Consider the following 14,865-nt stretch of genomic DNA (forward strand, 5'->3'; position numbering starts at 1 on the left):
TCGAATGCTGCTAAGTCCATGATGCACTCGAAACATGTTGGTGATATCTAAGGATTTGCAGTGCTAACAATGAATTTGAGATTTATTCTAAATTTTCAAATTTTAGGGATAAGAGATTCTCGATCTGAGACTTGGATGGTATATTTTTGAAATATTTAGACACGGATTTATTTGCACCATACTGGACCAAGCATTAAAAAAAAAAAAAAAAAAAAGGGGGTTACATGCACTGGCACTGCCATCGCAGAACCGACACACTCCTTCGAAGATGCACAGTGATCAAAACCATACTGTGGTCCTGCTTCAGTCGTCCAAACATCAAATCCCATAGCTGTCATCGTGAGGCAACTTGAAAACGGCCATCAGTAGAATCACCGTGCCTGACGGTATCAACTTGGACTTGAATTTTGGGTCACAAACCTGCCATAAGAGCAAACATGTTCTTATGTTCTTGTCTTACGACAAGACGCGCCCCACAGCACACCGAATTCAATGGATGAACCCATCGGAGATGAAACGCACACCTTTTAAATTGTTCCAACGTGGTCCATCATCGCCCCGACAAGAACTATAATTCATCAAGCTTGGATATCTCCCATCTTCATCCTCACTATTTTACTTTGAGCCCATTTATCACATTCTCAACCCAACATCCAAATCAGATACGTAATGGCCGCATATTCTTTAGAGCAAATCCTAAAGAATATGCAAGATCAAAAGTAATTCATTACAACCTCAACATTCATAATATCTAATTCTAATAATAATTAATAAAACTTACATAATTATAAATTAAATTCCTTCAATCCTCTGATCAGATATCGTGACACTCTATCTATTCATCTGCTCATCCGTAAATCTAAACCATAACCAATTATGAGCATCTGTAACTCTGAAAAGAAAAAGAGAAATAGAAAGTGTGAGCTTTACAGCTCAGTAAGAATCCCACATATCACATCAATATAATAATATAATCTAAAAATAAAGATAAACAATAAAGCATAAAATTTTATGTTCAATGTCCAGAATACTGCAAACATTCATAAATTATCTGTCTTGTCAAAAGAGATGTATCATCAAATGTTAACGGTGAAATATTTTTATTCAATATTTGTTTCATATCTTATCCTTTACTTCTTTGTTTCATAATCACATGATCTTTAACCTTTTTCTTTCTGGCTTTGGACTAACCAAGACTATACCTCAATCTCCATCCGATCAAATTTTTACTCATAAGCCTTTCAAAATTGTCCCAAACATAAGCTCCGGCGGACTGTTCTGGGCATAAGCTCCTGACCGGCTGATCTATATATAAGCCCATGGGATGTCTCAGACATAAGCTCCTGATGGGCTGTCCTAGGCATAAGCTTCTGACCGGCTGTATATAAGCCCATGGAGCTGTCCCAGGCATAAGCTCCTGACGGACTATCCCAAGCATAAGCTCTTGACCGGCTGATCCATATATAAGCCCATAGGACATAAGCTCCTGACCGGCTGTCCCAGGCATAAGCTCCTGGCTAGCTGTCTCAGGCATAAGCTCCTGACGGACTGTTCCAGGCATAAACTCCTGACCGACTGTCCCACATAATGAGGCTAGTCCAAACCATATCTTTTTCATTGAATTGTTATATGTTGATTTTATCAAATCAATTTCAATTTACAGTGTGATCAAAATAGATATATCATGCTCATATAATCATGCCATCAATCATGAATACATATATATTGACATAACCCATACTCATGCTTAAAAATTATATAAGCAAATAATAGTATTTCAAGCATAGCAAATTCATCAATCACGAATTCAATGATGCAAAATCAATGATACAATACCAACAATAAAATAGCATATATAATGGTGATCATGTACAGAGATCTTATCTTTATAAATGACTGATCTAAATACAGAAATTGATGAGCTCTTCAATCTACGTATCCGAAATCAAGATATTTTGCTCCATATCTTGTACAATAATTACATCTCTAAATAATCAGAGTTAAACATAAAAAATCATATATGAAAAAATTACGGATAAACGATCTTAATAACATAAATCTAGGATCTCTTCTAGAATTAACCAAAATTGGGATTTGTCTAAGTATCTGGACCCTCCACTAGTCCACAAGACTTATGGAGAGAAAAAATTCATAAAGAGAGAGAAAATTTTAGAGAGAAAAAATTCTAAAGAGAAAAAGTAGAAAGAGAAAGTAGAGAAAGAATCTTCGTATCCTTCAGATGAGGCAATCATGATGAAGATCATCAGAGGTTATATCAGGATGACTCAATATGGATAAACCATGATTGATGTTATAAATTTCGAATAAAGAACGGACTGAAATTTAACCTACTGCATGAATTTTGAAGTGATTTAAGATCATCTTATTTTCATCTCAAATTTATCTTAGGATCCGTAATGCAATTAGAGAGAGAAAGAGAGAGAATAAAAAAATCTTAGAGAGAAAAAATTTTAGAGAGAAAAAATAGAGAGAGAATCTAGAGAGAGTGGAGAAAAAAGGTAGAGAGAGGAGAGAGGAAAGAGAGTGAACTCTCTTTCATTTCCTTTCTTTTTTTCTTTTTTCTTTCTTTTCCTTCTTTTTCTTTTCTTTTCTTTTTCTTTTCTTCTTCTTTTCTTCTTTCTTTTCTCTTCTCTCTCTCTTTTCCTAGCCGAATTGAGGAGGGACACGAGGGGGAAAGGGGGTGGCTTGTGCTCCGATGAGGTATGGCGGTACGACTGAAAGTCTGACAGTGACGACTGACGGCAATGGGGTAAGAAGTGGTCAGCAGCAATGTTCGGCCGGTGAGAAATCCAGAAAAGATCAAAAAAACAGGAGACCGGCCCCTTTTCCTGAATTTCTTCAGTCATTGGCCGATCACCGACGGCCATGACCTTCGAAGAAGATAGGTAGAGAGGTGGAGATCTAAACCTAAGGGTGAGACACCGCAAACGATGGTGCCGGTGATCGAAAAAAAGAGGAAAATGGTTCGGCCAGACAGAGCAAAATAGGGCCTCACCTTTTCATAGATTTTTCGACGATCCTAACGGCTGACGAGGGTCTAAGGCCATGGGGAGAAAGAAAAGAGGGAGAGGAAGAGAGGTCGGAGCCTAACCTGAGCTCCAGTGGTGTCTCCGACCTCCAATTTCTGACGAACATAATAATGGGAGGTCGTAGCTTCAACGGAGAAAAGAGGAGAGATCAAGCTCGAAGATTGTCGGTGTAGAGTCTTAAGGGAGGGGAGAGACTTATTTATAGAGAGCCCTAGGGCCTCGATGGTCCTAGGACTTCCATTTCGTTCGGGATTCATCAGAGAAGAAGACTCCTATTGGGAGTCTTCTTCCCATTCTCTTTTTTTTAATATATATATGGGCTTTGATGGTTTGGGCTTGGTTCAGGGCCCAAATGGCCCGGGTATTATATTCTCCCATCTTCATATAATTTCGTCCTCAAAATTAAATTATGTTGTTTGAGATATATTCTTAAAAATATACATGCATCATGTCATTCTCATGCTACTGATAATGTCTTATATATTATTTATTTCTCATAATCTTGTTATAACAAAAATTATTTGAAATCTCAAACTCATCCCTTGTTATTGATTTCTCAATTTTTTTGAAGAATAGTAACACTTTGGACTTGTATTAACATACCATAGTTATTTGTCCAATACATTCCACTCAAAATTCATCGATTTTTTTCTTTTTTTGACCCTCCAACAAATTTTACATGTAGACTTTCATCTCAAAAAAACCTCAACCTTCTATGTTAGTTCAAGTAACAATATTAAATTTCAAAAAATAAGATCTATGTCAAGATATTTTAGGTTTGAACTAACAAAAGATCTATCAAGCTATTAATAGTAAATTTAAGATATCTAGAGTTTCTTAGCATTATCTGCAATGAAATGACCTTTTGACAAAAATTGCATATCTGTGATCAAATTAGATCGAAAATATCAATAGCATTCATCCACTATCAATAAAATCCTTCTTTATTTGCAACTAATGTATTCCATAATATCTTTTGATTTAAAAGATTAATATTTCTAATCAATTTAAACCATCATGCTTTTGCTGCGCACTCTGATCTTAATTTATCAAATTATATGAATTTATCAAAAGATATCTTTGTATGTTAGATCAATCAAAGATAGATCTAACCTTCAAATTTCATATAAAACTTAGAGTAAAACTTTAAGTTTCTGTGTCTTTACTATTCTTTGGACATAGCACATCAGAATTAAATCTTGATCCACTTTATATATTTGAATTCATTGCATAAGCTTCATCACTCCTCAAAGATCCAACATATTTAGAATTAATTGGAGTTAACCTTAGATTTACCTTACAATTATTGAGACTACTTCTAAACCAACCTTTCTTTGCAAAAGAATTAACTCCAACTTGAACAAACTAGAAGAACTCAAGTCAACATTTTTGTAAGTAAAATCAACTTGATTATTTCTTGTAAAACTTTCTTCATCACAACCCTTAATATTAATCAATATATTCAGATAAAATCTTATCCCTTATGTGTTAAGATTTATATAAGTCATTCAAAATTTAATACTAGTAAGATATCTTAGATCAGTTCGAAAATCTAAACTTTGATTTGAATAATTAATATACTCTACTATCTTCAACAATCATAAACAAAATTAAAAAATCCAATCTAAAGATGGTAATATGAATTATTAAAAATTCTTTCATAACATGTATATCATATTCTAATAAAATTAATTTTTTTCATATTTAATTTAATAATAATATCAAAATATCCCAGATCCACTTAGAAAATCAAACTTTGGACTTAAAATTCAATGTAACTTGAAAGATCAAGAAAACATATCCAAATATGATATTTTGAATAACCAAAGATTTTATCAAGATGTGTATCTCAGATTCTCCTAATAAAATTTAAGTATATATTACTATTATTATTATTATTTTTAATCTAATTTCGAGTTTCATATATAACCTCTTATAGATTCAATACTCAAAATATTTCTCTCTCGTATGATGTAATTTTTTTTAGACCACATCCTAATTAACTTCCTTCTGATAAGTCTAAAATTTATAATGCTCAAATAATTAACATCAAAATCAAAAAAGTTATCATGATCTTCCACCATATAAATTTAGCATTCAAAAATCATCGAGTATACTCAACACAACATATCAATATCTTTCTTTTCATTTCAGGATCAATACTTCTTATACTTAGATCAATCTTACTAATTGAAATCCAAGATATAACTCATCAATTCTATTATAAATATCATATATCACTTATGCATAAATTTCATCATAATATCTATTGATTCGAAATCCAAATATTGAATCTTTTTTTTATGTCTATCATATTCCTTATGATCATAATCTAAGTTTAAATATCACTAAAGTCACAATCCTGAATAATTATAACCTTAAACTTAAATACCACTTAAGTCATATTCTTTAGTGATCATAACCTAAACTCTAATATCATTCTATTACATCCTTAATGATTATAACTTTAAGCTCTAATATTATCTATCATACTCTATTGATTATAATTTCAGAGTTTTGATATCACTTATGCCACAGTCCCTAGTGGCCTTAAAGTTTTGATACCACTTAAGTCATATTCTCTGATATCACTCTTTCACATCCTATTGATCATACATAAAGTTTTGATATCACTTTATAATCTCTAGTGATCTTAAATCTAAGCTCTGATACTATTCTATCATATCCTAATCACTTGTGTCATAGTCTCCAAATGATCATAACCTAAGCTCTGATATCACTCTGTCACGCCCCGAACCCAACATTCGAGTCAGATACGTGATGGTCGCACACTCCTTAGAGTAAGTCCTAAAGAATATGCAAGATCAAAAGTATTCATTACAACCTCAAGCTCCTAAGGCATAAGCTCCTGACCGGCTGTCTCAGACATAAGCTCCTGGCAGGCTATCCCAGGCATAAGCTCCTGACGGGTTGTTCCAGGTATAAGCTCCTGACCGGCTATCCCACATAACAAGACTAGTCCAAATCATATCTTTTTTATTTAATTATTATATGTTGATTTCATCAAATCAATTTCGATTTACAGTGTGATCAAAATAGATATATCATGCTCATATAATCATACCATCAATCACGAATACATATATATTGATATAACCTTTACTTATGCTTAAAAATCATATAAGCAAATAACAGTATCTCAAGCATAGTAAATTCATCGATCATGAATTCAATGATGCAAAATCAACAATACAATATCAATGATAAAATAGCATATATAATGATGATAATGTACAGAGATTCTTACTTTATCGATGACTGATCTAAATACAGAAATTGATGAGCTCCTCAATCTACATATCCAAAATCAAGATATTTTGCTCAATATCTTCTTGTACAACAATTACATCTCTACATAATCAGAGTTAAACATAAAAATCATATATAGAGAAATTACGGATAAATGATCCTAATAATATAAATCCAGGACGTCTCCTAGGATTAACCAAAATTGAGATTTGTCTAAGTATCTGGACCCTCCACTGGTCCACAAGACTTCTGGAGAGAGAAAATTCATAAAGAGAGAAAGAAAATTCTAGAAAAAAAAAGTAAAAAAAGAAAATGGAGAGAAAATCTTTATATCCTTCATATGAAGCAATCATAATTAAGATTATCAGAGGTCATATCAGGGTAACTCAATATGGATGAACCATGATCGATGTTACAAATTTTGAATAAAGATCGAACTGAGATCTAACTTGCTGCATGAATTTTGAAGTGATTTCAGATCATCTTAATTTATTTGAAATTTATCCTAAGATCCGTGATACAATTAGAAAGAGAATAGAAAGACTTTAGAAAAAAAATTTAGAGAGAGAAAATAGAGAGAGAAAGTGGAGAAAGAAGATAGAGAGAGGAGAGAGGAGAGAGGAAAGAGAGAGAACTCTCTCTCATTTTCTTCCCCTTTTATTTTATTTTATTTTATTTTTCTTTTTTTTTTCTTTTTTTTTTTCTTTTCTTTTCTTTTTCTTCTCTTCTTTTCTTCTTTCTTTTCTCTTCTCTCTCTCTTTTCCTGACCGAACAGAGGAGGGACACGAGGGGGAAGGGGGTGGCTTGTGCTCTAGCGAGGCGTGGCGGTATGGCTGATTGTCCGACAGTGGCGGCCGATGGCAATGGGGTAAAAAGTTGTCGGCGGTAATTTTCGGCCGACGAGAAATCAAGAAAAGAACGGAAAAATAAGAGATCGGCCCCTTTTCCGAAATTTTTTCAGTCATTGGCCGATCACCGACGGTCATGACCTTCGGAGAAGATTGGTAGAGAGGTGGAGATCCAAACCTAAGGGTGAGATGCCGCAAACGACAGCACCGGTGGCTAGAAAAAAGAGGAAAATGGTTCGGCCAAACAGAGCAAAATAGGGCCTCACCTTTTCATGAATTTTTTGACGATCCTGATGGCCAACGATGATCTAAGGCCATGAGGAGAAAGGAAAGAGGGAGAGGAAGAAAGGTCGGAGTCTTACCTGAGCTCCGATGGCGTCTCCGACTTTCGATTTTTAACGAACACAATAATAGAAGGCCGCGGCTTCAACGGAGAAAAGAAGAGAGATCAAGCATGAAGATCGCCGGTGGAGAGTCTTAAAGGAAAAGGGAGACTTATTTATAGAGAGCTCTAGGACCCCGGTGGTCCTAGGACTTCTATTCCATTCGGGATTCATCGAAGAAGAAGACTCCCGATAGGAGTCTTCTTCTCGTTCTCTTTTTATATATATATATATATATATATGGGCTTTGATGGTTTGGACTTAGTCCAGAGCCCAAATGGGCCGGGTATTACACCGCTTATGATGGACCGGTGGGTGCTTCATGCAAAGGAGAAGCTACTTCTCCAGCACCAAGTGGAACCACAAATGTCTCCAGTCTTTGGCGAATAAATTCGCAATATTTGAGCGCTTATAAAGCATGATCGTGACCGTGAAATAACACATATCACCAAGTATCTTGCAACTGGAAATTGCAGTGAATCATGAGCTAAAGTTTTGGGCTCAATGGGTAATTTGCATTCCCCAGTCCAACGTCCAGGTGTTCGCAGAGGGGCATGGAGTGAAGAGGAGGACAGGCGTCTGAGGAAGTGCATTGAGAAATATGGCGAAGGGAATTGGCGCCATGTTCCCCAGAGGGGAGGTAAGCGATTCCTCATAGGAAGCGGTCTGATGCTGGCTTCCACATGATTGCTGATCTCCTAACCAAATCCACTGCCACGGTGCTCCCCATGGCCGTGGCTTGATTACTTTGGCTTCAGCACTTGGCTTTGCCTTCTTGTTTTCAAGTTCCACTTTTCTTCTCAAGCGAGAGAATACTAGAAATTCTTGATGTCAACCGCTGTACTGCCTGGAAGCCTACCTGCAATTAATAACCACCTGATCGATCAAATTCAGATCTCATTAGTTGAATTGTTTGTGTTCAGCTGTGACAATTTAATTGAGAAGATCCCTTGCAGGACAAGAGGCTCAAGAAAGCACATACGGTGCATGAACATCTCTAAAATAGCAAATAGAGCCAGAGCCTAGCGGTTGCATACCCCCATTTCAGTTCGAGGAAGTGGAATGATCTCAAACAAATCAAAGATACAATTGTACGAAAAAAGATGCGTTGATATTATTACTTATTTTCTTTGGACCCACAAGGCAACTTCCTCTGTATAGGTTCAAGTGCATAGATTCCATTTTCAAAAGATGGCGTACATGTTTCTGCAAAAGAAGTACAGTAAATCATTCGGTAAAAAATAGTTCTTGCACTTAAATCTAAATTAGGATTCATGTTATTTATTATCCTACTTGTTTGGAACTTGATATACCAGAAAAAGTAATTAAAGTACAAGAATATTAATATTCTAACCAAGGCAATTAATCTTCATAGTTTGTTGTTCCCTGTTGCCCAAGAGCTTATGAAGCCTAATAATAAGATCGGTTTTCTTCCTCCCTGTCGATCCTAGGGCAGAGATGGTTCAACCAACGCAGTCGGCAGCTCTTTCGGCACCTTCTGAGGCCTTCAAATCCACAAAAGCACAATGAGTTCAAGAATGACAAAGGACTCCGCTTCCTATAAGGAATCGCTTACCTGCCATTTGTGGAACATGGCGCCACTTCCCTTCCCCATATTTCTCAATGCACTTCCTCAAAAAAAAAAAAAAACAAAACCGGTCCCTCTCTTCACTCCATGCTCCTTTGCGAGCATCTGGACGTTGGACTTGGGCACGCAAATTTCCCATGGAGACCAAAACTTTAGCTTATTCACTGCAATGTCGAGTTGCTAGATACTCGGTGAACGGGTGTTATTTCATGGTGTCGATGATGCTCTATTATATAAGCACTCAAATACAGTGTTATTTATTCGCCCAAGTCTGGAGTCAAAATTGGTCTTGTGGTTCCACTCGGTGCAACGTTAGTAGCTTCTCCTTCGCGTGAACCACCCACTTGGTCCCTCATAATCCGTCCGAAAGTAAAACCGTATTGCGAGGTGGGGATGGAGGTGGGGATCGATATCAAAGCTTGATGAGTTTTAGTTTTTGTCAGGGCGATTGACCAAGTACAGGAACAATGTGATGAAAAATATTTCTTATCCTGTAGCATGAAGGGAGGTGGATTAATCAAATTCAATGGTATTGGGAGTATCTAGCAGTAAGACGCGCATAAGAAAATGTTTCATCTCATGGCAGGTTTGTGACCCAAAGAGTCAGTCCAAGTTGATGCCATCGGTCTCCATGATGCCACTATTGCGTGTTTTCAAGTTGCATCACGATGACAGCTATGGTATTCGATGTACGTTTGGACAACTGAAGTAGGAGCACAATGTAAACCTTTTTTTTTTTTTTTTAATGTTCCTTGCGGTCCGGTGGCCTCCGTGCAAACGAATCCATGTCTAAATACTTCAAGATGCACCATCCAAAACTATCAATAGTCTTTTATCGATAAAATTAAAAAAATTAATTAGAATGTGTCCAAAATTCATTGTTAATTCTGCACATCTTTAAAAATCACTAACATGTTTCAAGTTCATCATAGACTTGCAAGCATTTGGTTTTCCAATTAAGATTAATAATAGCTATTTTTTGATTTATAAGTAGACCAATACAACTGCAAAAAAATTGTTATGGGAAGCAAATTACTGTAGTTAGAAGTGAGGCTACCAAGGTACCATCTACACCTCATGCAACAAATCCACTACAGGACACCGATCTAAGCCCCACTTGTCACATGGCATATGGAACATCAATGATTTGCAAATACAATATAACTTTAGTTCTAGTGAAAAATATTATTATAAAACCATTTTTATCTCATGAACCTTAGGACAAAAGTCGATCAAAACGTTAGTGGATGAGAAAATATGATGGGACAAAATACAAAGATAATAATAATAATAATAATAATAATAATAATAATAATAATAATAATAATAGTTACAATAATAACAATAACAATGGTAATATAGATTGTATTACAATTTTTTCATCAACAAATAAGATCACTTTCATTGAAAATGAAAATTTTGAGGTATTTTATTGCAATTTTTATTATTATTTTATCATTATAGCATACAAATGACCAATGTAAGAAATAAAAAAATAACAAAGTTTAAGTTGATCTTTTATTTTCCTTGAATAGGATGAAATCTTGTCATATATAATTACATGATTAAATTTTGAGGATGTACCCGTTCAAGAAATCCGAAACCTCTAGTTTTTAAGTGGAGGGTATAACCACTGAGGTAACCCTAGATTTATAGTTTAAATTAAGAACCAATTACATGCTATTTCTATTTTAGACAATCATAATAGCAGCCTATTCGCTACCATGCTAGCTACAATGATGATTTTATTAAAAGCTTCATTTGATTTGTATGGCTCAAGTGTTTCCAAGTTGAGCTATCTATATAGCATTAAATTTATCAAAATATAATGAGAAAAACATCACTAATCATTTTCAAAGAACCATTAGGGGCCTGTCAAGAGAGATCTTGATGATGTGGAGATATAGCTTGATTAGGATGGATGCTTTCCATAGATGAAAACAATAGATGGCCTTAATTATGTTAGAGCAGATTGAAGGCTCGTGGCTACTATCTAGCGTATATGTGAGTACTGAGTATAAGGAGCGGAGGATGCTCTGATCCAAGATTTTCAGGATGGTGTTGGAAGGCTTGCCATCCCTTATCGCTAGGGACTTCAATTGCATCGTGGAACCTCACGAGAAGATGGACGGCAGATAGCATGTGGACAGCATTGATTCCAAAGAATTCAGGCAATTTATTGATGATGAGAGCCTGATTGACTGACCTAAGTTGCTCTCAACCCAGATTTACCTAGTGCAACAACCATCAGGGGGCGGCCAGAGTCTAGGAGAGGATTCATTGTGCCCTTGATATCGCCGACTGGTTCCAGTGATTTTTTGGGCATCAGGTTCAGCATTTACCGAGGATTGCCCTCGACCATTGTCCGCTTTTGGTCACCATAAATGGCCCATGTATGCCTAGGGCTCTTTTTAGATTTCAGAGGTTCTGGACCTTCTACTCTAGGTCATGGGAGCTGATCAATGAGGTATGAAGGTTGTCGGTCTGTGGAGATGCAAGATATATATCGAGTGACTTGGAGGTTGGAGTTAACTAGACATAGGCTCATCTGATGGAATCATCTTAAGGTCGATGATCGTACTAGACAGATCGAAGAGATGGAGGCAAACATTGCAGACCTACAGATGAGAGAGGATCAGGATGGGAGGCTTTAGGAGTCTAATTTGAGGGAGCTTCATCGCAAGCTCTCGATGCACCATTCTTTGCTGAGACAGTAAGAGACGATGTGGAGACAGAAATTTAAGATCCAGTAGATCAAGGAGGATGACCGCAACACTAGATTCTTCCATTAGTCGATGATAATTCAAAGGTCTGCCAACCAGATCAGACAACTGAGAGAAAGCGATGGCGCAATGGTGGAGGACAGTGGGGACATTAAAGGGCTGATCATCCAATTCTTTAGATTTCACTGGACGATGGCACTTGGCAGGGATTCTCCACTTCGGGGTGCCCAGCATGTGAGTGATGTCTTCAGTCAGGAGAAAGAGGCCTTGACTCGCACAGCATCCACTGAGGAGGTGCGGGGTGCTCTCTGATCCCTGAAGGAGGACAAGACCTCGAGGCTAGATGGATTTCCATCCTTTTTCTTCCATCATTATTGCCCCATAGTTGGAGGTAAGGTGGTGGAGGTGGCGCAGAGGGTTTTCGACTCCAGAGGCATACAGGAAGAGTGGAAGAAGATGTTGGTTATCTTCATCCCGAAGCGATCTGATGTATTTGCCCCAGAGCATTTCAGATCAATCAACCTCTACACCATCCTCTACAAGATGTGTGCCAGGATCCTGATCGAACGACTGAAGCCGATTATATCTCAATTGATCTATTCTGAGCAGGATGCCTTTGTCAATAGTCGCAGTATCACTAACAATTGCCTCTTTGCCTAGAAATTCATGCATAATTTACGATGGACTTCTATCCGTCATAGCCTGATGGTGATCAAGCTAGACATAGAGTGAGCCTATAACCGGATGAGATGGTGTTTTCTGTGACGAACGATGCAGGAGCTTGACTTCTAGGACAGGAGGATCGATTGGATCATGGATTGTATGGAGACTCTGAGTTTTACAATTATGATCAACAACGCATCAACAGATTTCTTTCCCTCGATGCTCGGGCTTCTCCAAGGTTGTCTTCTTTTTTTTTTTATTTGTTTATCTTATGTGCTGATGCTTTGTCTCGAATGCTGAGAGCGATAGCCCAGAGATCAGAGTTGGAGCCTTACAAACCTGCCCCTAGGACTGAGCCACTCTCACACCTCCTTTTTGTCGATGATTATCTTCTAATTGGCCGGGCCTCCATCCAAAATGAAAGATGTTTTGCTTCCATCGTTGAGGCCTACTGCCAGGCATTAGGCCAGCTTGTGAACTTGCGGAAGTCTACAATCATTTTCAACTCCAAAACAAAGGTCCAAATGATGCAGGCTATCCAGGACAGGCTGGAGATCCAGGAGTAGACTGGAATCCTAATTTATCTTGGGGTTTCTATTATGGGACAACATCTTTGGAGGGCTGACTACAGGCATATGGAGCAGTGGATCCAGGATCGCCTCGATGGCTGGCAAGCCAATATCGTCTCTATGATGGGTAGGATGATCCTCATTAGATCTGTCCTAAGCTCCATCTCGATCTACCTCTTGGCAAATACGGTGGTGCCTGATTTTTGCCTCAGGAGCTTTTCCATAACTTCTTGTGGGGCTCTAAGCATAATGGCCGGGGAGTCCATCTGGTGTTGAGAGGTGGTCTGTTAGTTCATGCGAGATGGGGGGCCCAAGATTTAGTCGCTACTCGATAAGAGAGAGGCTATGATTATCAGACATGATGCTAGATTTCTTCTCCAGTCTGATTATCTGTGGAATAGGATGATAAAGGCTTGATATGGGGCATGGAGTCAGGGGTCCCAGAGCTGAATTGTCTGTGGATGCTCTTTCATTTGGAGGGAGATCTGTGCCCGTGCTGTTGCTGTATTTGTCCAAGTCAGATAGTTGATTGGAGATGGAGCTTCAGTTGAGGTGAGCTAGGATGCTTGGATCTCTAGCTTCTCTCTTTTCAGATGGTTGACATATGTAAGCATAAAGGTGGATGACCATCTATGGATCTGTGATTTGCTTACCACTGATAGTAGGATCTGGAGAGTTTAGGACATCATCTATCTTTTTGACGGTCTACTTGCTGATTGGATTCTTACCATCCTCGGGCTTGTCCATCGGACACAGGATCTGAGGTCATGTGATGACTACAGCTGCTGTCAATGAATCATTGATCATTTTTTTGTTCTGCTACACTTTGACATGCAAAAAATAGGTTGCCTTCATCTTCTTTTTCCTCGATGTAATTTGCTTGCTGGTTGGAGTTGAAGCGACGATCCTTCTTCAAGTGGCCGAACTTCTTACAGTTGTGGCATTGTGGCTTCCCCTTGAACCAACAATCCTTCTCTTCATGGCTACTCCTATTACAAATTCTAAACTTCTTTTGAGAGTTGTCACCTTCAATTTTTCGATCATAACTTCCTCTACCTCTTCCTCTTGAATTTCTTTTTCTTCCTCTACCACACCTTCCACCTCTAGATGATTCTTGAGGTCTTTTTTCTATACTTCTGGAATCAACATCGAGCATTGATTGAAAAGCACTGTCAATAGATTTTTTATAGTGTCGATTCAATTTTTGCTCACTGGACTTCAGTGAGCCGGTCAATTCTTCAACATTTATGGTGGAGATGTCTTTAGTGTCTTCAATTACGGCAATCTTGGATTCGAACTTAAAGGGTAAAGAGATTAAAATCTTCTCATTTAATCTCTTGTTGGGAATGTCATCATCATAGCTCTTCATTTGATTAACAAGCTGAACAAGCTTATTGTAGAATTCCTCTAATGTCTCTTTCTCTTTCTCGTTCATCTTCAAATTTTCAAACTCCATTCGAAGAGATTGGAGTTTGACATCTCGAATTTTTTGATCTCCTTGATATTCATTTTGCAAGATCTCTCAAGCTTGCTTTGCTTTTGTTGCTCGAATGATCCTTAAAAAGATTGTATCTGAGACTCCTTGCTGAATTTTTAAGAGGGCTGCTGCATCTTTTTGCTGCAACTCTTCAAGTTGTTTGGCTTGATCAACTTGATTAGTTGATGATGAACTTGAGGCTAGGTCTTCCTCATTTTAGTCTTGTTCGACAATGCTCCAAAGGCCTAATGATTTGAAGACTATTTTCATTTTAACAGCCCAAAAATCATAATT

General features: G+C 37.4%; 1 protein-coding gene and 1 pseudogene across 1 annotated transcript; both read right to left on the reverse strand.

The window, feature by feature from the left end:
* Window positions 1-8,052: 8,052 nt before the first annotated feature.
* On the reverse strand, window positions 8,053-9,278 carry LOC105052769 (transcription factor MYB90-like; annotated as a pseudogene).
* A 4,612-nt stretch (window positions 9,279-13,890) lies between these two features.
* LOC105052780 (uncharacterized) lies at window positions 13,891-14,550 on the reverse strand. Its single transcript, XM_010933716.1, has one exon. It carries the CDS (start codon window positions 14,548-14,550, stop codon window positions 13,891-13,893), a length of 660 nt encoding a protein of 219 aa, XP_010932018.1.
* Window positions 14,551-14,865: the final 315 nt, after the last annotated feature.

The sequence above is a fragment of the Elaeis guineensis genome, chromosome 2 (genome assembly GCF_000442705.2).
Source record: "Elaeis guineensis isolate ETL-2024a chromosome 2, EG11, whole genome shotgun sequence".
Classification (NCBI taxonomy): Eukaryota; Viridiplantae; Streptophyta; class Magnoliopsida; order Arecales; family Arecaceae; genus Elaeis; species Elaeis guineensis.